Source organism: Cygnus atratus, chromosome 2 (genome assembly GCF_013377495.2).
Source record: "Cygnus atratus isolate AKBS03 ecotype Queensland, Australia chromosome 2, CAtr_DNAZoo_HiC_assembly, whole genome shotgun sequence".
In the NCBI taxonomy this organism is placed as follows: Eukaryota; Metazoa; Chordata; class Aves; order Anseriformes; family Anatidae; genus Cygnus; species Cygnus atratus.
In genome coordinates, this window is record NC_066363.1 from 9461364 (window position 1) to 9477556 (window position 16193).

The following is a 16193-nucleotide window of genomic DNA, read 5'->3' on the forward strand; positions in this document are numbered from 1 at the left end:
TGCTCTTTCAATAGTACGTGAAGCAAACTGGCTTTCAGTTCCTCAGAAAGTGAGTCATCTTAAAGGGTTGATTTTAACTACTCTTTCTAGCTAATGAGGAAGACTTCATAAAATTACACACTTCATATGACTTGTTTGAAGGAGTGAGCAGGAATTTTTATTCATACCATGCAGTGCTGCTAGGCTTGAAGCATTAAGCTTAATTTTTCTTTTGACAGCAGTATTCTTTCCAAATAACTGTTGTTTTTTTCTTTTGTTATTTTTTTCCCTACATCCAAACTATACCAGGCTCTTAATACAGGTATAATACTTGAATGGAAATGAATAAATGGGACTTCAAGGTCAGCTGCTCTGTGCAGAAAGATGAATAGTGTTACTGAATTTGGTCATTGCTTCAAAATTGTAGTATAAAGACCTTGTCTAATAAAATTTAAATGTGTTTTTTCAATGGTATTATGTACTTACTGAATATTAAAACTTATTTTGCATGACATAGTGGCAAACTTAAAGCCAGACAAAACCTTCTCCCCAGTTTGTGTGTTCGATGCTGGACTTCAGTGCTTAATTTTCATTAAACAAATTTCATTTTGAATACAAATATATCTGGCAAAATTGTAGAAAGTGGAGTTTGTTCTAGTGTTGATTTTTGATTTATTTATTCATTTTTTTTCTCTTCCTTTTTTTCAGGAAGAAAGGCGGAGGCTGAAAAATGCAATAATAATCCAGTCATTTGTAAGGGGGTACAGAGACAGAAAACATCAAGTAAGTACTCATTTATTTATTGAGAAAGATGCAAAACAGTTTTGCTGGAAGAGAGACTTTATAGTAAAAAAAAAAAAAAAAATCCATTGAGAAATCTTTGTTTTTTGAGTATTTTGTGTGGTAACAGAACACAAGTTTTTCTCTTCACAGCTTCAGTTGAACCTCATCTTCTTAGCAGATGAATGCAGAGCACCTGTATGACAGCTGACTTCAGTGGATTACATAATTTTTTTTGTGTTTACAGTGTGTATGAAAACACTTACACACTTGCAGCTTTCAGATGCCGGTGAAGCTTTGTGTGTATGCGTGTGTGTGAGGCTAAGGTGGTAGTCGGAGTCAAAAGATTCTTTTTGTTGGGTTGATTATTCTGCTTAAATTTGCTAATATTTATTGAGTAAACTAGTTGAAAATATTTGATGTAATGTTCTTCACTTGAAAAGTAAAAATTTGTTGCCAGGTGTACCTTTGAATTACAGAATGCAAACATGGCTTTGACTGTGCTTCTGTGTATATGCTTTGATCTGTTAATGAATATGTGCTGCATGCACTTCATTACTTTGCTACCTCAGGATGGGAAACTGAAATCAGTTTTTTAAAGTTTTGCATCCCTATATAACTTCATAACCATTACTGATATATTAATGCTTATTTTATTTTTAAGTACTCTATCCAAAGAAGTGAATTTGATCGCTGTGCTAACTTGGCCCAGTCTGGAGGAACCTTTTCCACTGCTAATGGAGCTGATTTGACCCTTTTAGTTCGTCAGCTACTCTTTTTCTATAGACAGAATGAGGATTCTAAGCGTCTGGTGAGTACTGTTAAAGATTTTGATTGGAAGTAGATTTTTTCGTGTACTTTTAAAGTATTCTTTCACTTGGAAGGTTTAGAAGGGATGCAGAAACAGCTTTGACCACTTCAGTAAATTCATTCAGAAGTTCTGTATTTTGTTGGCCTATACTCCTTTGATCTTTGTTTAGACAGTATAACTTAAAATTAGATTTTATGTGTGTACACACGTGCACACAGTCTGAGTCATGAAAAATCCTTTCTGTGTAATCTACAATCCAATATATTAGTTACACTTTCTAACAACATTTTGCTTCAGCTCTCTGGTGATTTCTAAGGTGTTTTTCTTAACACAGAAACTTGTTGCAAAAGTTAGTTGCAAATATATTTCGGTGTTAATCCTGGGAGTTTAGTATTAAGTTGTGTGTTTTACGATCTTCAACAAATCACTATTTTTTTTCTGTAACTGAAAATGGGTGTCTTCTTTTGTGTTTTGTAAGTTCTCCAAAGGCATTATTGCAGACATTTATGAACAATTTAATGTAAGTTTTGTAATTATAAAGAGTGTGTGTGTGTGTGTGTATATATATATATATATATATATATATATATATGCTACATATAACTACTGTTCCTATGCTTGATACAACAGGACTGAAATACACGTATATGTTGCAATAAAAAATACAGCTGTAATAAACAGTAAACTTGTGTGTATCTTTTCCCAGATATGGATGTGTCAGAATTTAATTAAACAGAGTTCTCAGTTTGTTAAGCAATTGGATAGTCCAGACAGACTTACGTGCTTATTCCAAATAAAAAGACTGTTGGGACTGTGTTGCAGGTAAATTATTTTTTTCTATATGCTACTGTCTAAAAAGTGTTCAGGAATTACACTGGACACTTGTTTGTTTCTTTTTGCAGCAAGTGAATTATTACATGTATGTTAGTTTAATGAGAAGACTGTTTATGTTAACCATACATTCAGGCCATGAAAACGGTACTTTTTCCTGTTTAAAAACAATGTTCTTGAAGTCCATTGACTCTCAAGTTCATACGTGACATGTTTAAGGGATGCTCTGCCCTATGGATAGACTTAGGTGTGTTCTTAAGTGTTGCGTGTAGCAATATCATTGTAAGTATTTGTTGGGACCAGAAGGTTTTCTTGGGGACTGATGGTGATAAGAAGTTACCATCTGAGTTAGATTATTGTTCAAGGATTTGCTTTGGATGTTCTATTTTGAGACTAGTAATATTTAGAATGCCTTTTCTTTATTTTAAAAAACATTTTTTATTTTATTTTTATTTTTAACATTCATGAGAAGTTGTAACTTCTGATGATATGTTAATGAAAAAAAGTGAAAGTATTTAACACCTTAGCAAAAAAAAAAAAAAAAAAGGTAACTTGATGGCAGTTACATCTGCCAAAAAGGTCTTCTGGTCAGAGTATCTTTATTCCATTTAGTGAAATGTCTTGACCGTGGTATCAAAATCATTTTTACTGCTATGTCCTGTGTTTGTAGATGGCTAGGAAAGAAAGGGCATTGTTAGGGCAATCGTGCCTGTACGTGCCTCATTGTAACAAATCGTTTTAATTCTAAACAGGCTCTGAATCGTCACCATTTCTGTGGTTACTGGTAGTTGTTCCATGAGCAATTTGCTAAAAGGCTGGGGATGGTTGTATTTTTTAATACTTAAGTCTGTAATCAAAGGCATGCTGCTTCAGTTAAACATATGATGTTCCCTTGTGTTGTTTCCCAGCCCATACTGCTCTTGGGCTTTCCTGACTTCATTTTTAATATGGGTAGTAACACATGTTTTTCCAACATGTTTTGTTGGACATGTTCCAACATCTTTGCTTCCAGTCAGTGCAGCAGACTTCCAAACTTTCAAGTCACTGAAATAAAGAATTTTATTGGATTTAAAGAGAGTGCAGTATGCATAGAAACTGTAAAATCAGGAATTATTATTGTAATGATGCAAGCAGAAAATGCAATTATTGGAAATCTTGGAAACCCAGTAGAAATAAGATAAATTAGAAAAGTTTCTGTAGCTTCATTTGTAGATCAGTGTGCATGTCTCTTTGGTGAAATAAGAGAAATCCGTTGGTAAATAATTTCAATTTCATTTCATTTATAGGCTATTGCAAAATTGCAATGATGACAGTCTGAATGTTGCACTTCCTATGAGAATGCTTGAGGTATTTTCATCTGAGAATACGTATTTGCCTGCTTTACAAGATGTCAGCTATGTGACATCACTAATTGAACAAATTTTGCACTACATGATTCAAAAAGGTGAGTAGCTAGGAAATAGAAGTTCTCAGAAATAATCCGAAATTAAACTGTGTGTAATACCTGGAGACCATGTTGTGGTAAAGGCAAAATGTAATTAAACAATAAATTAAGTGCTGCATACACTAACCCATACGTTAAGTGGATATATTGCTTGTAATGAGATCGCTGCTTGAGAAATTACTGGCTGATTTCTTTGGACATTTTGTTTATAAATTCAATATTCTATTGTTTGAGTTTGAGGATGGATATTACCTAACAAAAGTTTATTCTGGTAGCTGCTTGCACGCATGCGTGTTTGGTATTCACACATGCAGACGCTTCCTACCAGCTCTGAGTTTTAGTTATGTAAATCTTGTGTATTCTTTTACAGTAGTGTTCTCTGTAACTGCTAATGATAATTATTATTGTACACTGGCATTGATTTTTCATCCTGCTAACGCTAGATAGAGACACTTCAGCAAAGAGGTGATGACCCAGCTTTTATTTCCTTTGTGGCATCATCTGCAAAACTGTTTGCTGAGTGGCAGTCAGTTACACCTGTGCAAACATACTGGAAGTTAATGAATTGTGTCATTATCTCCTAAATTATTTTTTGTCTTGAAAAAACTTTATTACTCTGGGGATGTGTGAAAAAAGTTATTTGCTTTTCTGATGTTGTTTGCATTTGCAAGACTGGTAGAAATGACAAAACCAGTATAAAATAAGGATCTTCATTGGTATAAAATATAAAAAGTGCACTTTCCAATTTGTTAGTTAATTTTTGTAATAATTCTGTATTTGTAGGTTTTAAAATATATTCAGTAGGACAGGGCTGTCTTATCCTGTTACTAAGGATGTGTGCAACTATTACATATTGAAGTTACTATGGACAAAAATTGACTTTTACTGTAAACTTTTATTTTACTTCCATAGGCATAATTAAAACTGCAGAAGTAGTTTTTGGGGTTGGACCTGATGATCTCTCGAGGTCCCTTCCAACCCCTACGATTCTGTGAAGTATTTGTGTTTATCTCATTGTTTACTATATAGTATAGTATATAGTATCTTATAGTACATAGTATCTTCCCAAGTACTTTTGTATTTGTTCTTTTAGTATAATATTCAGTTGTTAAAACTGATACATGAGGGTTTACCAACATGTTAAATCATAAATTTTAGTCCAAAAAAATCAGTTTTCTAATCGTTCATGACTAAAACAAAAACAAACATTTGTGTGCAACTGCCAATGTACAGTCTCGTAATTATTTATGATGGTTAAGTTGTAAAGAATCTGTAGTCAGCTTTTATAATTATATGGTTTGCATATAATTTGTCTTCCATGTGCATCTTGCCAGCATTGCTAAGTCATTCCTCACGGTGATTTCCATTTGTTGCATTATATGTCAAGGTAGACAGTCCCTGACAAAGGGACTCAGCCTCTGAATGAGAAAGAGAAATGTTATCTATGCACTTACAGTGGTTCCTGTAGTAGTGGAACTTGTCTTAATTTAAGAGTTCATTGAACAAGAGGAAGTTGGATTAAGAAGAATGAAATCACGTGACTCCATTTGTACTGTAGTGAGACAAAAACAGATTTCTGACAGCGAGACAGACTACCCTCTGTATAAATCTTTATGGCTTGGGTGGTAATATATTTTATTACTGTCTGAGAGATTCCTGTTTTGGAACAGTAATTGTTTCCTTCAGTCTCCTAAAGCAAGGTGTTTGTAGAACTGAGATATTCTGGCAACAGACTCTTAGCAGTAAGATGCCATGGTTTGGTCATTGTTTTAAAATAAAAAATAAATTGAATTATTCACTTTATCGGCAGAATTGGTTGGTTTTTGAAAGTCCAACTGACTCTGAATGTGGTTATGTATGATTTTATTGAGATGTTTTCAAAGATATTGCTGATATCTCCTGTTAGTTATGTGCATGTGACTTGGACTGTTGAAAAATGTCTTCCTAAATAAAGCTTCAAGCAACGAATTATACTTTTTTAAAGTAACGAATGCTAATTATATGTTGTTTTATAAAGAAAAGAAGAAAAGTAATACGGTATTTTAAAAATACTGCTTTTTTTGCAGGCTACTACAGGTCGCTTTATTTGTTAATTAACAATAAGCTTCCATCGAGTATTGAGTATTCGGATGTTTCTCGAGTCCCTGTTGCAAAAATACTTCTGGAGAATGTTCTGAAACCATTGCACTTTACATACAGCTCCTGTCCAGAAGGTGCAAGGTAAGTAAGAATAATACCAGCTATTTGTATACTTATTATTGTCAGAGGTTCATGGTTTATTGTTGGTAAGTGTCCAGCTATTTTTGCAGTGCAATTTGATTTATTTGCACTAGTAATGATTTATATAGGAAGGTAAGTGTGGAAAAACTTACTTGAGAATAAAGATGCAGCCAAGGGCAAATGAGAAAAATAAAAACAAAAACCCTTTGGAATTAACAAGAGCTTTGTGACAGAAGAACTAAGTGTTGTGAAGAGAAGTAACTAAGTCATAGATCACAAGGAGAAAGAGTCAGGTATATTGAAAGACAGAACTAAAATGAAACTCTGGCTGTATTGCATGTGATATTTTTTGTTACAGTATTTTTTTTTTTGGGGGGGGGGGGGGAAGACCAATCGGGATTATTTTAGTTATTTTTTTATTTCAATATTATAAGCAACAAATTTAACTTCAGAGTAGTTTTTCATGAGTTCATCAAAAGTTTAAAGGCTAGAATTACATATAAGATCATCAGGAACGGATGTAATAGGAAGTGCCTTTTTGAAAAATCTGAGAAATTCAGTTTATTGGCACAGAATTAATGGAATGTCTCTTTGCAGTCTTCTTGATGAGTGTGTTCAAACTTGCGAAATTGATCAGTCATTCCGTGGACGTACTTGTAAGACATATTGCCTATGTTTTCTATAAAGACATGTTTTCTTCATTTTAGGCAACAGATTTTTGCAGCCTTCACAGAGGAGTTTGTGGCAGCACCTTTTACAGATCAGATATTCCACTTCATCATTCCAGCGCTTGCTGATGTGCAGACCGTTTTCCCTTACGAACTCTTTCTGAATGCACTATTATTAGCAGAAAATGGATGCTTGAGAAAAAGTGATCGAGCCCCATGGCTTTTTTACTTCGTGTTAACAGTCGGAGAAACGTATTTGGGTGAGAAAGCTACATGACCTGTTCATTGTTTTTTCATATTTGAGTTAGTGTGTTACGTATTTCCATAACATAATTCGTTGCCTAGCAAAAAAAGGCAGTTTGTGGATACAAGTGTTCGAGACATCTGTTTTATTTATTAGCCATTTTTACCCTTCTCAGGAAAATATACCCTTAATTGGGAGGCTTTAGCATAATGTGGTTTTGGTCAGATATTGCTAGTAAATTATAATAAATTATGGTCTGGCTAATGATCTTTTATTTCAATGTATTTGGTATAGGATCCCTTTCAGAGGAAGGACTACTTGTATATTTGAGGGTACTCCAGACTTTTCTCTCTCAGCTGCCTGTGTCTAGTGCTAGTACAAATTGCCAGGATGCAACCAGTGATTCTGAAGATGAGGATGAAGAGATCAGTAAAATGACAACTACACCAGTAAGCAGTACTGAATTTCCTTGAATGAGATTGATTTATAGTAGCAGTAACTATAGGCAAAAACATGATCACTCTAAGTCCAGTATTCTTCTAGTTACCTGTAGCAGAAAGCATGCTTATTTCTTAAAAGTAGATGGTTTCTCCCAGTAATCAAATAAAATTAATAATAATTAATAAGGGTTTTTGTTTGTGCTTTTTTTTTTAAATAGAAGTTTCAGCTTCCCTGTCTTAATTTTGTATTTTACAGAGACTATTTCTCTCCTCATTCTTTATCCTAGTGGTGACACTAGCATATCGTGAAACATGCCAACCTGACCTTTCAACTTTTGTATTCTCATTTTTTTTTCTGACGGAAATGAGAAAATTATGTTCAACCATGGTCTTTACCCTGTAGAATTAGCTCTGCTTTCAAATATATGCACTTCTTTCAAAAGCCAAATACCTACTTTCTATAATAATGTTTAGAGAGTAGCATAAATATGACTCTTCACTGTAGTTTAAAAATATTGTTAAATGTTCATTAATAAAACGAACCCACGCTAACTCTGATTTCCTGATGCTCAGATCAAGGCTTTGAACAACTGGAGTTGGAGAGATCTAAATTCACCAGTTGATGGCCTTTATATAATCTCTCAATATATATTGCCATTCAGAGGATGAATGCAGTGTGCAGTCTTTTCTTGTGGAGTGTGTGAAATACACCATATTTGGGGTCCATCAAAACAAGGAAAAACAAACAACTGTGTGGATGACTTTGTTTCCCCACACTGAGCTGGGATTTCTGGATTTCTCTCTCAGGCATTCAAGCATTTTTGTCATTTTGTTGGTTAAGTGTTGAAATCAAAAGCAAAAAGCATACCAGCTCTTCTAAAAGATACTGTTCCTACTGCCTACCCGCATTTCTCACTCCCTCCGAAAGATGCACTGTTTTTAAGAGGGAGATTTGAGTGTGCTATACTCTTGGTAGATACATGCAGCCTTTTATTTCTGCATTTTTAGATGTAGCGTGTTATTGTTATCCGGAAATCTGTATCAGGATAGGGTTAATAAACTGCTTTTTTTCTTTTTTACTGTCCAGTAAATACTGCATTGCCTAAACTATAAAGCATTTTCTATCTTTTCTATCCAAAATCTAGATGTCAGTATTCCAATATTTAATTCACTGGCCACACACACTGTATGTATTGTAAATGCTGGCAGACTCCACTTGTGCCTTAAAGATACTGGTGATGTTTAAGATGTGATTAGGTTAAAAACAAAGCATAAATTTCTGTTTGCTGTTAACTTACAGTACTTTGTAAATTAGAAAAGATCTGCTCTGAGGAGACTTCAGTATGTAATATTATTTGTTGTAGTATATTTTTCTCTTTCCTGTGTTTCTCTTGCGGGTTTTTAATTTTTGCCATATTTTCATGCATGCCCATCTTACTTAAAACAAAGAACCAAACAAAAACCAGAAACAGCAACAAAGGAATTTGGATAACTTTTATGCTTCATTGAGCCAGAGTGTGGTTTGCTATGTTGGGCTGGATAGAGAGAGGAAGTTTAAAAAAAAAAAAAAAAAAAAACACAAACAAGAAAAAAAAAAGGAGAAAGGATTTCTCTTTGTACAATTCTTTTACTAGCTTAATGTGTGTATTAGTCAGCCAGAAGTTTGTTTGTTAACCCATGGATTTTGTGAAAACACTGTTTGTAAAAGAACTTACTGTAGCCATCCTTTTCTGTATTTCATGTCCAATGCTGGCTGATGTCAGTGGAGTAGAGATGACTATTTGAACATTTTATGCCAGTAAAGGATCTTGCTTTATTCTGAGTGTTGAAGAGCATGCTTACATTAAAGGGAATCTTTTTGCACTGGTTTAAGTGAAAAGATCGATACTCCAATCCAACACTTGCCTCCTAGGGATTTAAATTGGCTCTTAGGTGTGATACTTTCAAGAATGCTACTAGGATATACAGATATGCTCATGTTGTATTATCATACAATAAATCTTCATGTTCTAGTAAAATTCTGAAGTACATATTTTAAAGGGGGATACTTTATCTTTAAAAATACTTCACATTTTTCTCTGGTATGTTTGTAGGGTGATGGGAGAATATCAATTCAGTACATAACTGAGGAATGTCTGAAGAAATTGGACACAAAGCAGCAGACAAACACCCTGTTGAATATGGTTTGGAGAGATTCAGCTAGTGAAGAGGTCTTTACCTTGATGGCATCAATCTGCCATACGCTAATGGTACAACACCGAATGATGGTGCCAAAAGTCAGGCAAGTATAAATAATAATGATGTTGAACTGTAGTACAGATGTAAAATTGTTTTTACTGGATAAACTTGACTCATTTAAATGACCGTATCATTTAAATCACTGTGGTTTTTTTCTGAGTTCTTTCACGATCAGCTGAAATAAAGAAGAATTTCAGAATTTAGATAAGAATTCCAGACAAACCAAAGAGTGAATTTAATTCCTGGAATCATTCTCTGATTTATTTTTCTTCCTGTTCATTGTATTCCTTATGGACTGATCACTGAATCCAAAAGCGTAAACCCTTGGTTTGCTTGGTGAGTTGCAAATAAGTTAGTCCCCAACACGATGATAAAACACTACTGAATAGATAGTGTTTGTGATCAGAAAATCACACTCAAATAGGATTGGAAAGATTCTTGAGCAGTAGTTTTTCCATCTTCTTGCTCAGAGGCAGTGTTAAGTGTCAGTCTAGCAGAAGTTTATGTAGCTTGTTTTAAAACTTTCAGTGATATGGATTACACAGTCCACTCTAGCTGAGCACGAAAACTGCTTTATTCTCTACCTCCTTCAGTATATAACCAGCATGTCCCTTGCTACAAATTAAAACAATTCCTACGTATTGAAAATCCTTGTTGTTGGGAAGGGCTCTAGAACCTGAAGTGGAACTGAACAGCTTGTTCTTTTACAAAGACTACAAAACGCAGCTGTCACTAACAGTGGAAGATTTTTGACCCTTTTATCATCAAAGACCCATAAGTATTAAAACTATTGTGGTACAAGTAGTTCTGAGTAAGTATGTAGTTGCTGGTAGTAAACTAAGTATTTAGGGAATGTTGTAAACATAATCAATTCAAACTGCATTGTAAACAGTGATACAGAAAACTAATTTGGTGCTATCTTCGCCCAGTGGTGTTTATAGCTGTTAGAGGAAGTAAGATGTCAGTGAAACTGTGATTGCTCGATTAGGGTAATTAGTTCTTTGTAGACTAATTGCGTTAGAGCAGGATGTGAGACCTGAAGATCATAGCAGTAGTTGAATTAGTATGGCCGCTTTATTGTTGCAAGTAGTACATTGCCTTGGATAGTAATTACTGCGTTTAAATGCATTGCTGCTTTGACTCGAGGTTTGCTGGTGAACTGTGTGGAAAGGATCCTCAATGAATAAAGAAGTCACCCAGAACTTTACTTGTATGAGTATGGCATCTATTTCCTCTGAAAAGGCCATATTAGGTCTTTACAATTATTTGACATAACAAGCTAGTTACACGCTGGATAAACTCAGAAATTATGGAAACTCTAGTCAACATCTTAAAATACGTAAACTACTTTCCATTATAGCTTTTGAGTAGCTCCAAAATAGTTGAATTTACCAATTTTACAAGTAACTAAGAAATATGGAAATTTTTATCAGTAATACCAATGGAATTATTTTCATTATAAAAATTAAATTAATCCATACAAATATTTGGTAAATTAAAGTAGACATTTGTTTAATAGTTCTGACTTCCAAGCCAATCATAAATGTTGGTTTTGTCAGGCATAACCATGTCAGTAGATGTCAATCTTTCAATCTTTTGTCCTGTTCAGTGCGTTTTTAGACCTGGCGGAATTTTCCAAGTAGCTATTCTAAATGTTTTTTTCAGTGTTTTTCAAAGGGTATTTGATGATGCTTCTTGTAAAGGTAATAAACACTGCCATTTCAAAAGACAATTAAAAGGGTTTTTCTTCATTGATTTCCACACTTTTTTTTCCTGATTAATTTTTTATTGCCCAAATGATTTTGTCCAATTTAGTGACAGTGTTTTGAAAGATCCTTCACCTTTTTTTGAAATTAACTTTTAAATGACAGTATTCAGAATAAAGTATATCTAGCTAATAAAACCATGTAGAAATGTTTAGTTAAGCAAAAATAATTTATTTAAAGTTACTGTATTCTAAGTATTCTAAGAACTCAAAAATTCAAATTCTTATTTTTCTGTTTTAAAATGTACTGGGTCAAATGATTTAAAAGAGAGAAAAGGTTGTTACAAAAGCTTTGTTTCCTTAGCAGCATTTACATCTTTAATAAAAAGCTGGTAATTAAAAAAATATAAAGACTGCAAATTTGTGAAGTGAAATGCTAAATAAGTATAATCACTGAAAATAACTTCTCAATAACTGAAAAGAAAATTGTGCTAAGGTTGACAGACTTTGGAAGGGAAGAAACAACCAACAAATCTTTTTTTTTAGTAGTTTTGAGAATTTTTACCTTGAGAAAAAGATGAGAAACTCAGAGTTTCCCCATTAAGGCTGAACGCTTTTTCTTTTTGTGGCTCCTCAGTACATCTGGGCGATTTGTGGGATGATGCTGATGTTAACTGCTCTCAGGAACATCGGTGTCACTGCAGTAGCTCAGTAGTTTCTTGGGTTTTAGAGCAGACACCAAGACAGACCAGAACAAGATATCCAAGAGTACAGTGTAGTTTGAATAGAAAGAGCAAGTCTCTAAAGTTCCTTACTCTGGAGACTCTGTGTGTGTGTGTGTGTTCGAGTCGGACTGTAGTCCTTTTTTCCTCCCCACTCTGAAATTATCCTGTGTTTTGAGTTTATCAGAGAACATCTACTCTGCTCTTTTGGTATTCTTTGCTTAAACGGTAATGGGTTGTATTAGTTATGTTGCTTTAGGTAAGGCAAAATAGTTCCTTGATCTTAGGTCTTTCAGTAACTCTGAGCATTCTTTTTGGTTTATCTTGTAGAAATGGTAAATAAAGCTTTTCCGTTTGTTTTTCTTTTTTTGGTGGTGTTTCGTCCATGCTGTGCTCTGTGCCCTGTAGTTTAAGACTTCTTTAAACAGTGCTTTTTTGTCTTTTTCAGTGTATTCAGTGTATGCAGGTGTCTCGTGAGCCTCATCTAAGCATTTTTTGTCTGTGGCGTTACTTTTTTTTTGTGAAAAATTGTCACCAAACTGAACTGAAATTTATACTACAGCCACCTCAAAAATAAATAGTATTTACTGCTCTTGTTTTCCTTCTGAACGATATGTAGATGCAAGATAGTGTTCAAACTTACGAGAGTTAGCAAGTTGTTTGTGTTTAACCTGCTACCTTTATACCTGTTCAAGTGGGACTGATAAGTACAATATTTATTTTAGACTGAAATTATTATTTTTTTCATAAGCTAGTGGTGTATTAAAATAGTGTTACTAAAAACTTTTAATTTAGCATTTTTAAGTTGCTACGCATCAACGAAGGTGGATTATGAGAAAAGCATTGCTTTGAGTTCCTCCTCTTTAGGAGATTATCAGTAAATCCTGAATATGTTCTGGAAAGGAGCAAGCGAGCTCAATAAAAAAATAAGGCCACAAAGCTAGAAAAACCGAGCAGTAGCTGCTGTTCAGGAAACCAGATTGGAGGTGTAGGATAAAATTGTGTTTGTAATTTAGTCACCGGGAACTGTATTCCTCTTCAGAGGGGCAGGGCTTTCATCTCTATAAAGCTTAAAGCTGATATATATTATTGAATAAATTTTTTTCTTTAAAAAAAAATTGAATTTTAGAGTGTAGCTCTCATTACCATTGTGAAGAGATCTGCAAGATTTTTATTCATCAAAGCTATACTTTAAATGACTAGTAAATTGTGATACTGCAAAATATTTTGGTAGGATAATTTAGTCCCATAGACTTCAGGTCATCAGTGGGGCTTAATATTAAACAGCAACGTGAACTGTGCTTCATTGGCACTTGGTGGTTATCGGCCATCTGCTTGGTGGCCCACGGTGATTGTTAATCTTAGTTTAGCTGTTTAATAGTGACTGTACATTAACACGGTTTAATTTACATAACGCTGCTAATCTTAACCTGTGGTTTAACCTGTGGTTGGCAATTATTTATCAAACTGCCGTTCTAGTGTAACGCGAGCCGCCTGTCTTCATGTGTGTGCTGAAGATACTTGGGCTGTTTATAAGGCTATTGCAGTAATTCTGTAGGGAATTTTCTTACGCTTGCATTTTTCTTAAACTATAATCATTGCATATGAAGCTTTTACGTTTTCTAAGCTTTCTTCTGTGTTCTTGGTCTGACACAAAGAGGCATAAAACAGCTTGCAGAGCGGTGTAGGTGCAGCTCACCGAAGGGTGGCTGTGCGTGCCGTCCCTCACCTGCGACACCTTGCAGCCCGAGGTGTCAAAAGCCCCTGCCCCTGCAACAGTGACCTTTATCAGCCCACCGAGCTCCTCTCGATCCGTTGTATCCTCTTCATTAACTTAAATGGTCTCAGTGGGAAACTGGGCCCAATTTATGGCCTCAACTGAAATCTTGCCCTTAACTAATTAACTTGTAGTGGTGCCTTAGCTAAATTAAGCTTAATGGGTCATTTAATCTGTCCCGTTGCACAGGAGGAATTTGACACTTTTTTTAAAACCAGAGGTGTCCAAAATACCTTTCTGGCAAGTACACATAAATCATGTGGCCTTTGTGAACAATTAGATATCTATGGAGAGAAACAAGGTTCTAAGTAAGTGGCCATTCATACTTTTGGGAGCATATAATTTAATTTAGTATGTTTAAAGCAGATATCTAACAGAAATCTCTGCAGTGAATTTAACTGTCTCATAGCCTGAGCTGACAATGTTCATTTTTCCACTTCCATAAGAAGAAGTTATCCTTTTTTTTTAGTTGAAAAATTATTATTCTTCCAAACTACAGTGATAAGCAGGATTTTCAAGAAAATGCAGAACAAGAAGATGGGAGGAGTAAAAACTCAGGATTTAAACTTTAGCTGCTTGGTTTGTTTTTAGGATAGCACAAATTAGTGAAAATGAACCCCTGAGTTAAGAGTATAAAAATGTAAATAAAAAGGGAAATAATTTATATTTTTTCATTTCTAGTGATAGTATTTTTTTTGTTCCTTTAAAGAAAAAAGTGATCAAGATTGCATGGACACTCAAGCTTTACTTTAAGTTCAGTTGATCTCTAAAATTTGTGGATTAATTTTTTTCACCTGAAGTCAAAAATATTGAAACTTTTTTAAGCACAGCTGGGATTTCTCCAACCTTTGCAAAGATATGACTTCTCAGGGCCATCCTTGCACTGTTTGTTTATTTAGTTTCATACAGTTGTTACCTTTGACTTTGAAAGCCAATTTCTATGCTTGGGGCAGGAAGGTAGGAGATTGCTCCTGCTGTCACTCCTTTGACAGTGGATAATATTTCAGGTGATTGTTATGTTTTTTTTAATGATTTTTTTAATGTTTAGTTCGCAGTTTCACATTTATTTTTTGGTAACAGTATGGAAACTTTAGAATTGATGAATTCATCTGCTTCATGTTTCTTAGGTATTTTGTGCTGACTAAATAGAAGATGTTCTCATACAGCCTACCATCTTTGCATGGTGTATTTAACCTGATATTCAGGGAAGGGAAACAGGGAAGTTGAATGCAGTCAGTATTTCTGGAATCGCGCCATGAAATGTAGCAGCTACTACAGTTGGCTGCCTGAATCACCAGTATGGAATAAAAACGGGTAAAACTTAGTCAAAGGTTATTATTATAAGCTCTTAAGGTTTGTCCTTTTTTCCCTTCATTATTGCTGAATATTGCTAGAGTGGAAAAAATGAATTACATTATTATAGGTTCAGTGTCCATAATGCTTGTTCATTTCTGCTAAAACTATTACATAATTTCCAGGGATGATTGTAAAATTAACAAGTTTTTACTTGCAAGCCCCCTGAGACTTAACGGCATTGTGCCAAATTACTTTTTATTTCAAATATGAGGCTGAAAACTGAAGGTCAGTGAAGAAATTTTTCATCTCAGAAACCAAGGTATCTAAGCTATTATTCAGATATTTAAACATTAGGATATAAATATGTTCTTTTCTAAATTATCTTGATATAACCAGCCCTTCCTTACATGATAATGCACAATTTCTACCCAAATGTCAAAATAATGTGAATCTAGAAGGAAGTTAAATTCTCACTGGTCAAATTCAGTCGATTTTTTTTTTAAATTCTGCATACTTAAAGTAGGACTTAATTAAAGGTAATGTTTTATTTTAAAATTAATGTTAGCTGCAGTTGTTTAAAATTAGACTCAAGTTTAGTAGTGTTCATTGGCATGCAACTTCTGTAGCATGTGAGGCTCCCAATTCCCTTCAAAGGTACTGTTCTATGTATTACATGCAAGGAATTAAAATCTGAAAGTTTTGAAACAAGAGGAGTGATATGTCAGCAAAAATGCACTGCAAAGCTTGTTCCTTGTCTTTTCATTTTTCCTTCTTCTGCATGCTCCTGTTCTATGTTAGACTCCCTGTACCTTTCGTTTGGGTGAAGAGTTCTGCCTTTTACCAGTGCTCCTTTATGCTAGCACAACTGGCTTGGTGGATGCATATGGAATGAGAGCCTGAAGAAGGGAGTAGCTGTGTGGATGCATGAGAGAGGCTGTACTTTAGAGAAGGCAGCAAAAAGAGCCCACAGGGCTTAAATGGCCAGTAAGTGAGGACCCAGAGGCATATGACACTATGCAATATTTGTATGTGGGTGTG

General features: G+C 34.5%; 1 protein-coding gene across 1 annotated transcript in view; it reads left to right on the forward strand.

The window, feature by feature from the left end:
• The window catches only part of UBE3C (ubiquitin protein ligase E3C), a 78836-nt gene that overhangs the window by 12225 nt on the left and 50418 nt on the right, over window positions 1-16193 (forward strand). The window contains exons 3-10 of the mRNA XM_035564289.2: window positions 688-762; window positions 1424-1570; window positions 2277-2392; window positions 3688-3845; window positions 5912-6065; window positions 6773-6993; window positions 7272-7426; window positions 9511-9698. Coding sequence (XP_035420182.1) covers window positions 688-762; window positions 1424-1570; window positions 2277-2392; window positions 3688-3845; window positions 5912-6065; window positions 6773-6993; window positions 7272-7426; window positions 9511-9698 — 1214 coding nt within the window. The remainder of the gene's footprint in view (window positions 1-687; window positions 763-1423; window positions 1571-2276; window positions 2393-3687; window positions 3846-5911; window positions 6066-6772; window positions 6994-7271; window positions 7427-9510; window positions 9699-16193) is intronic.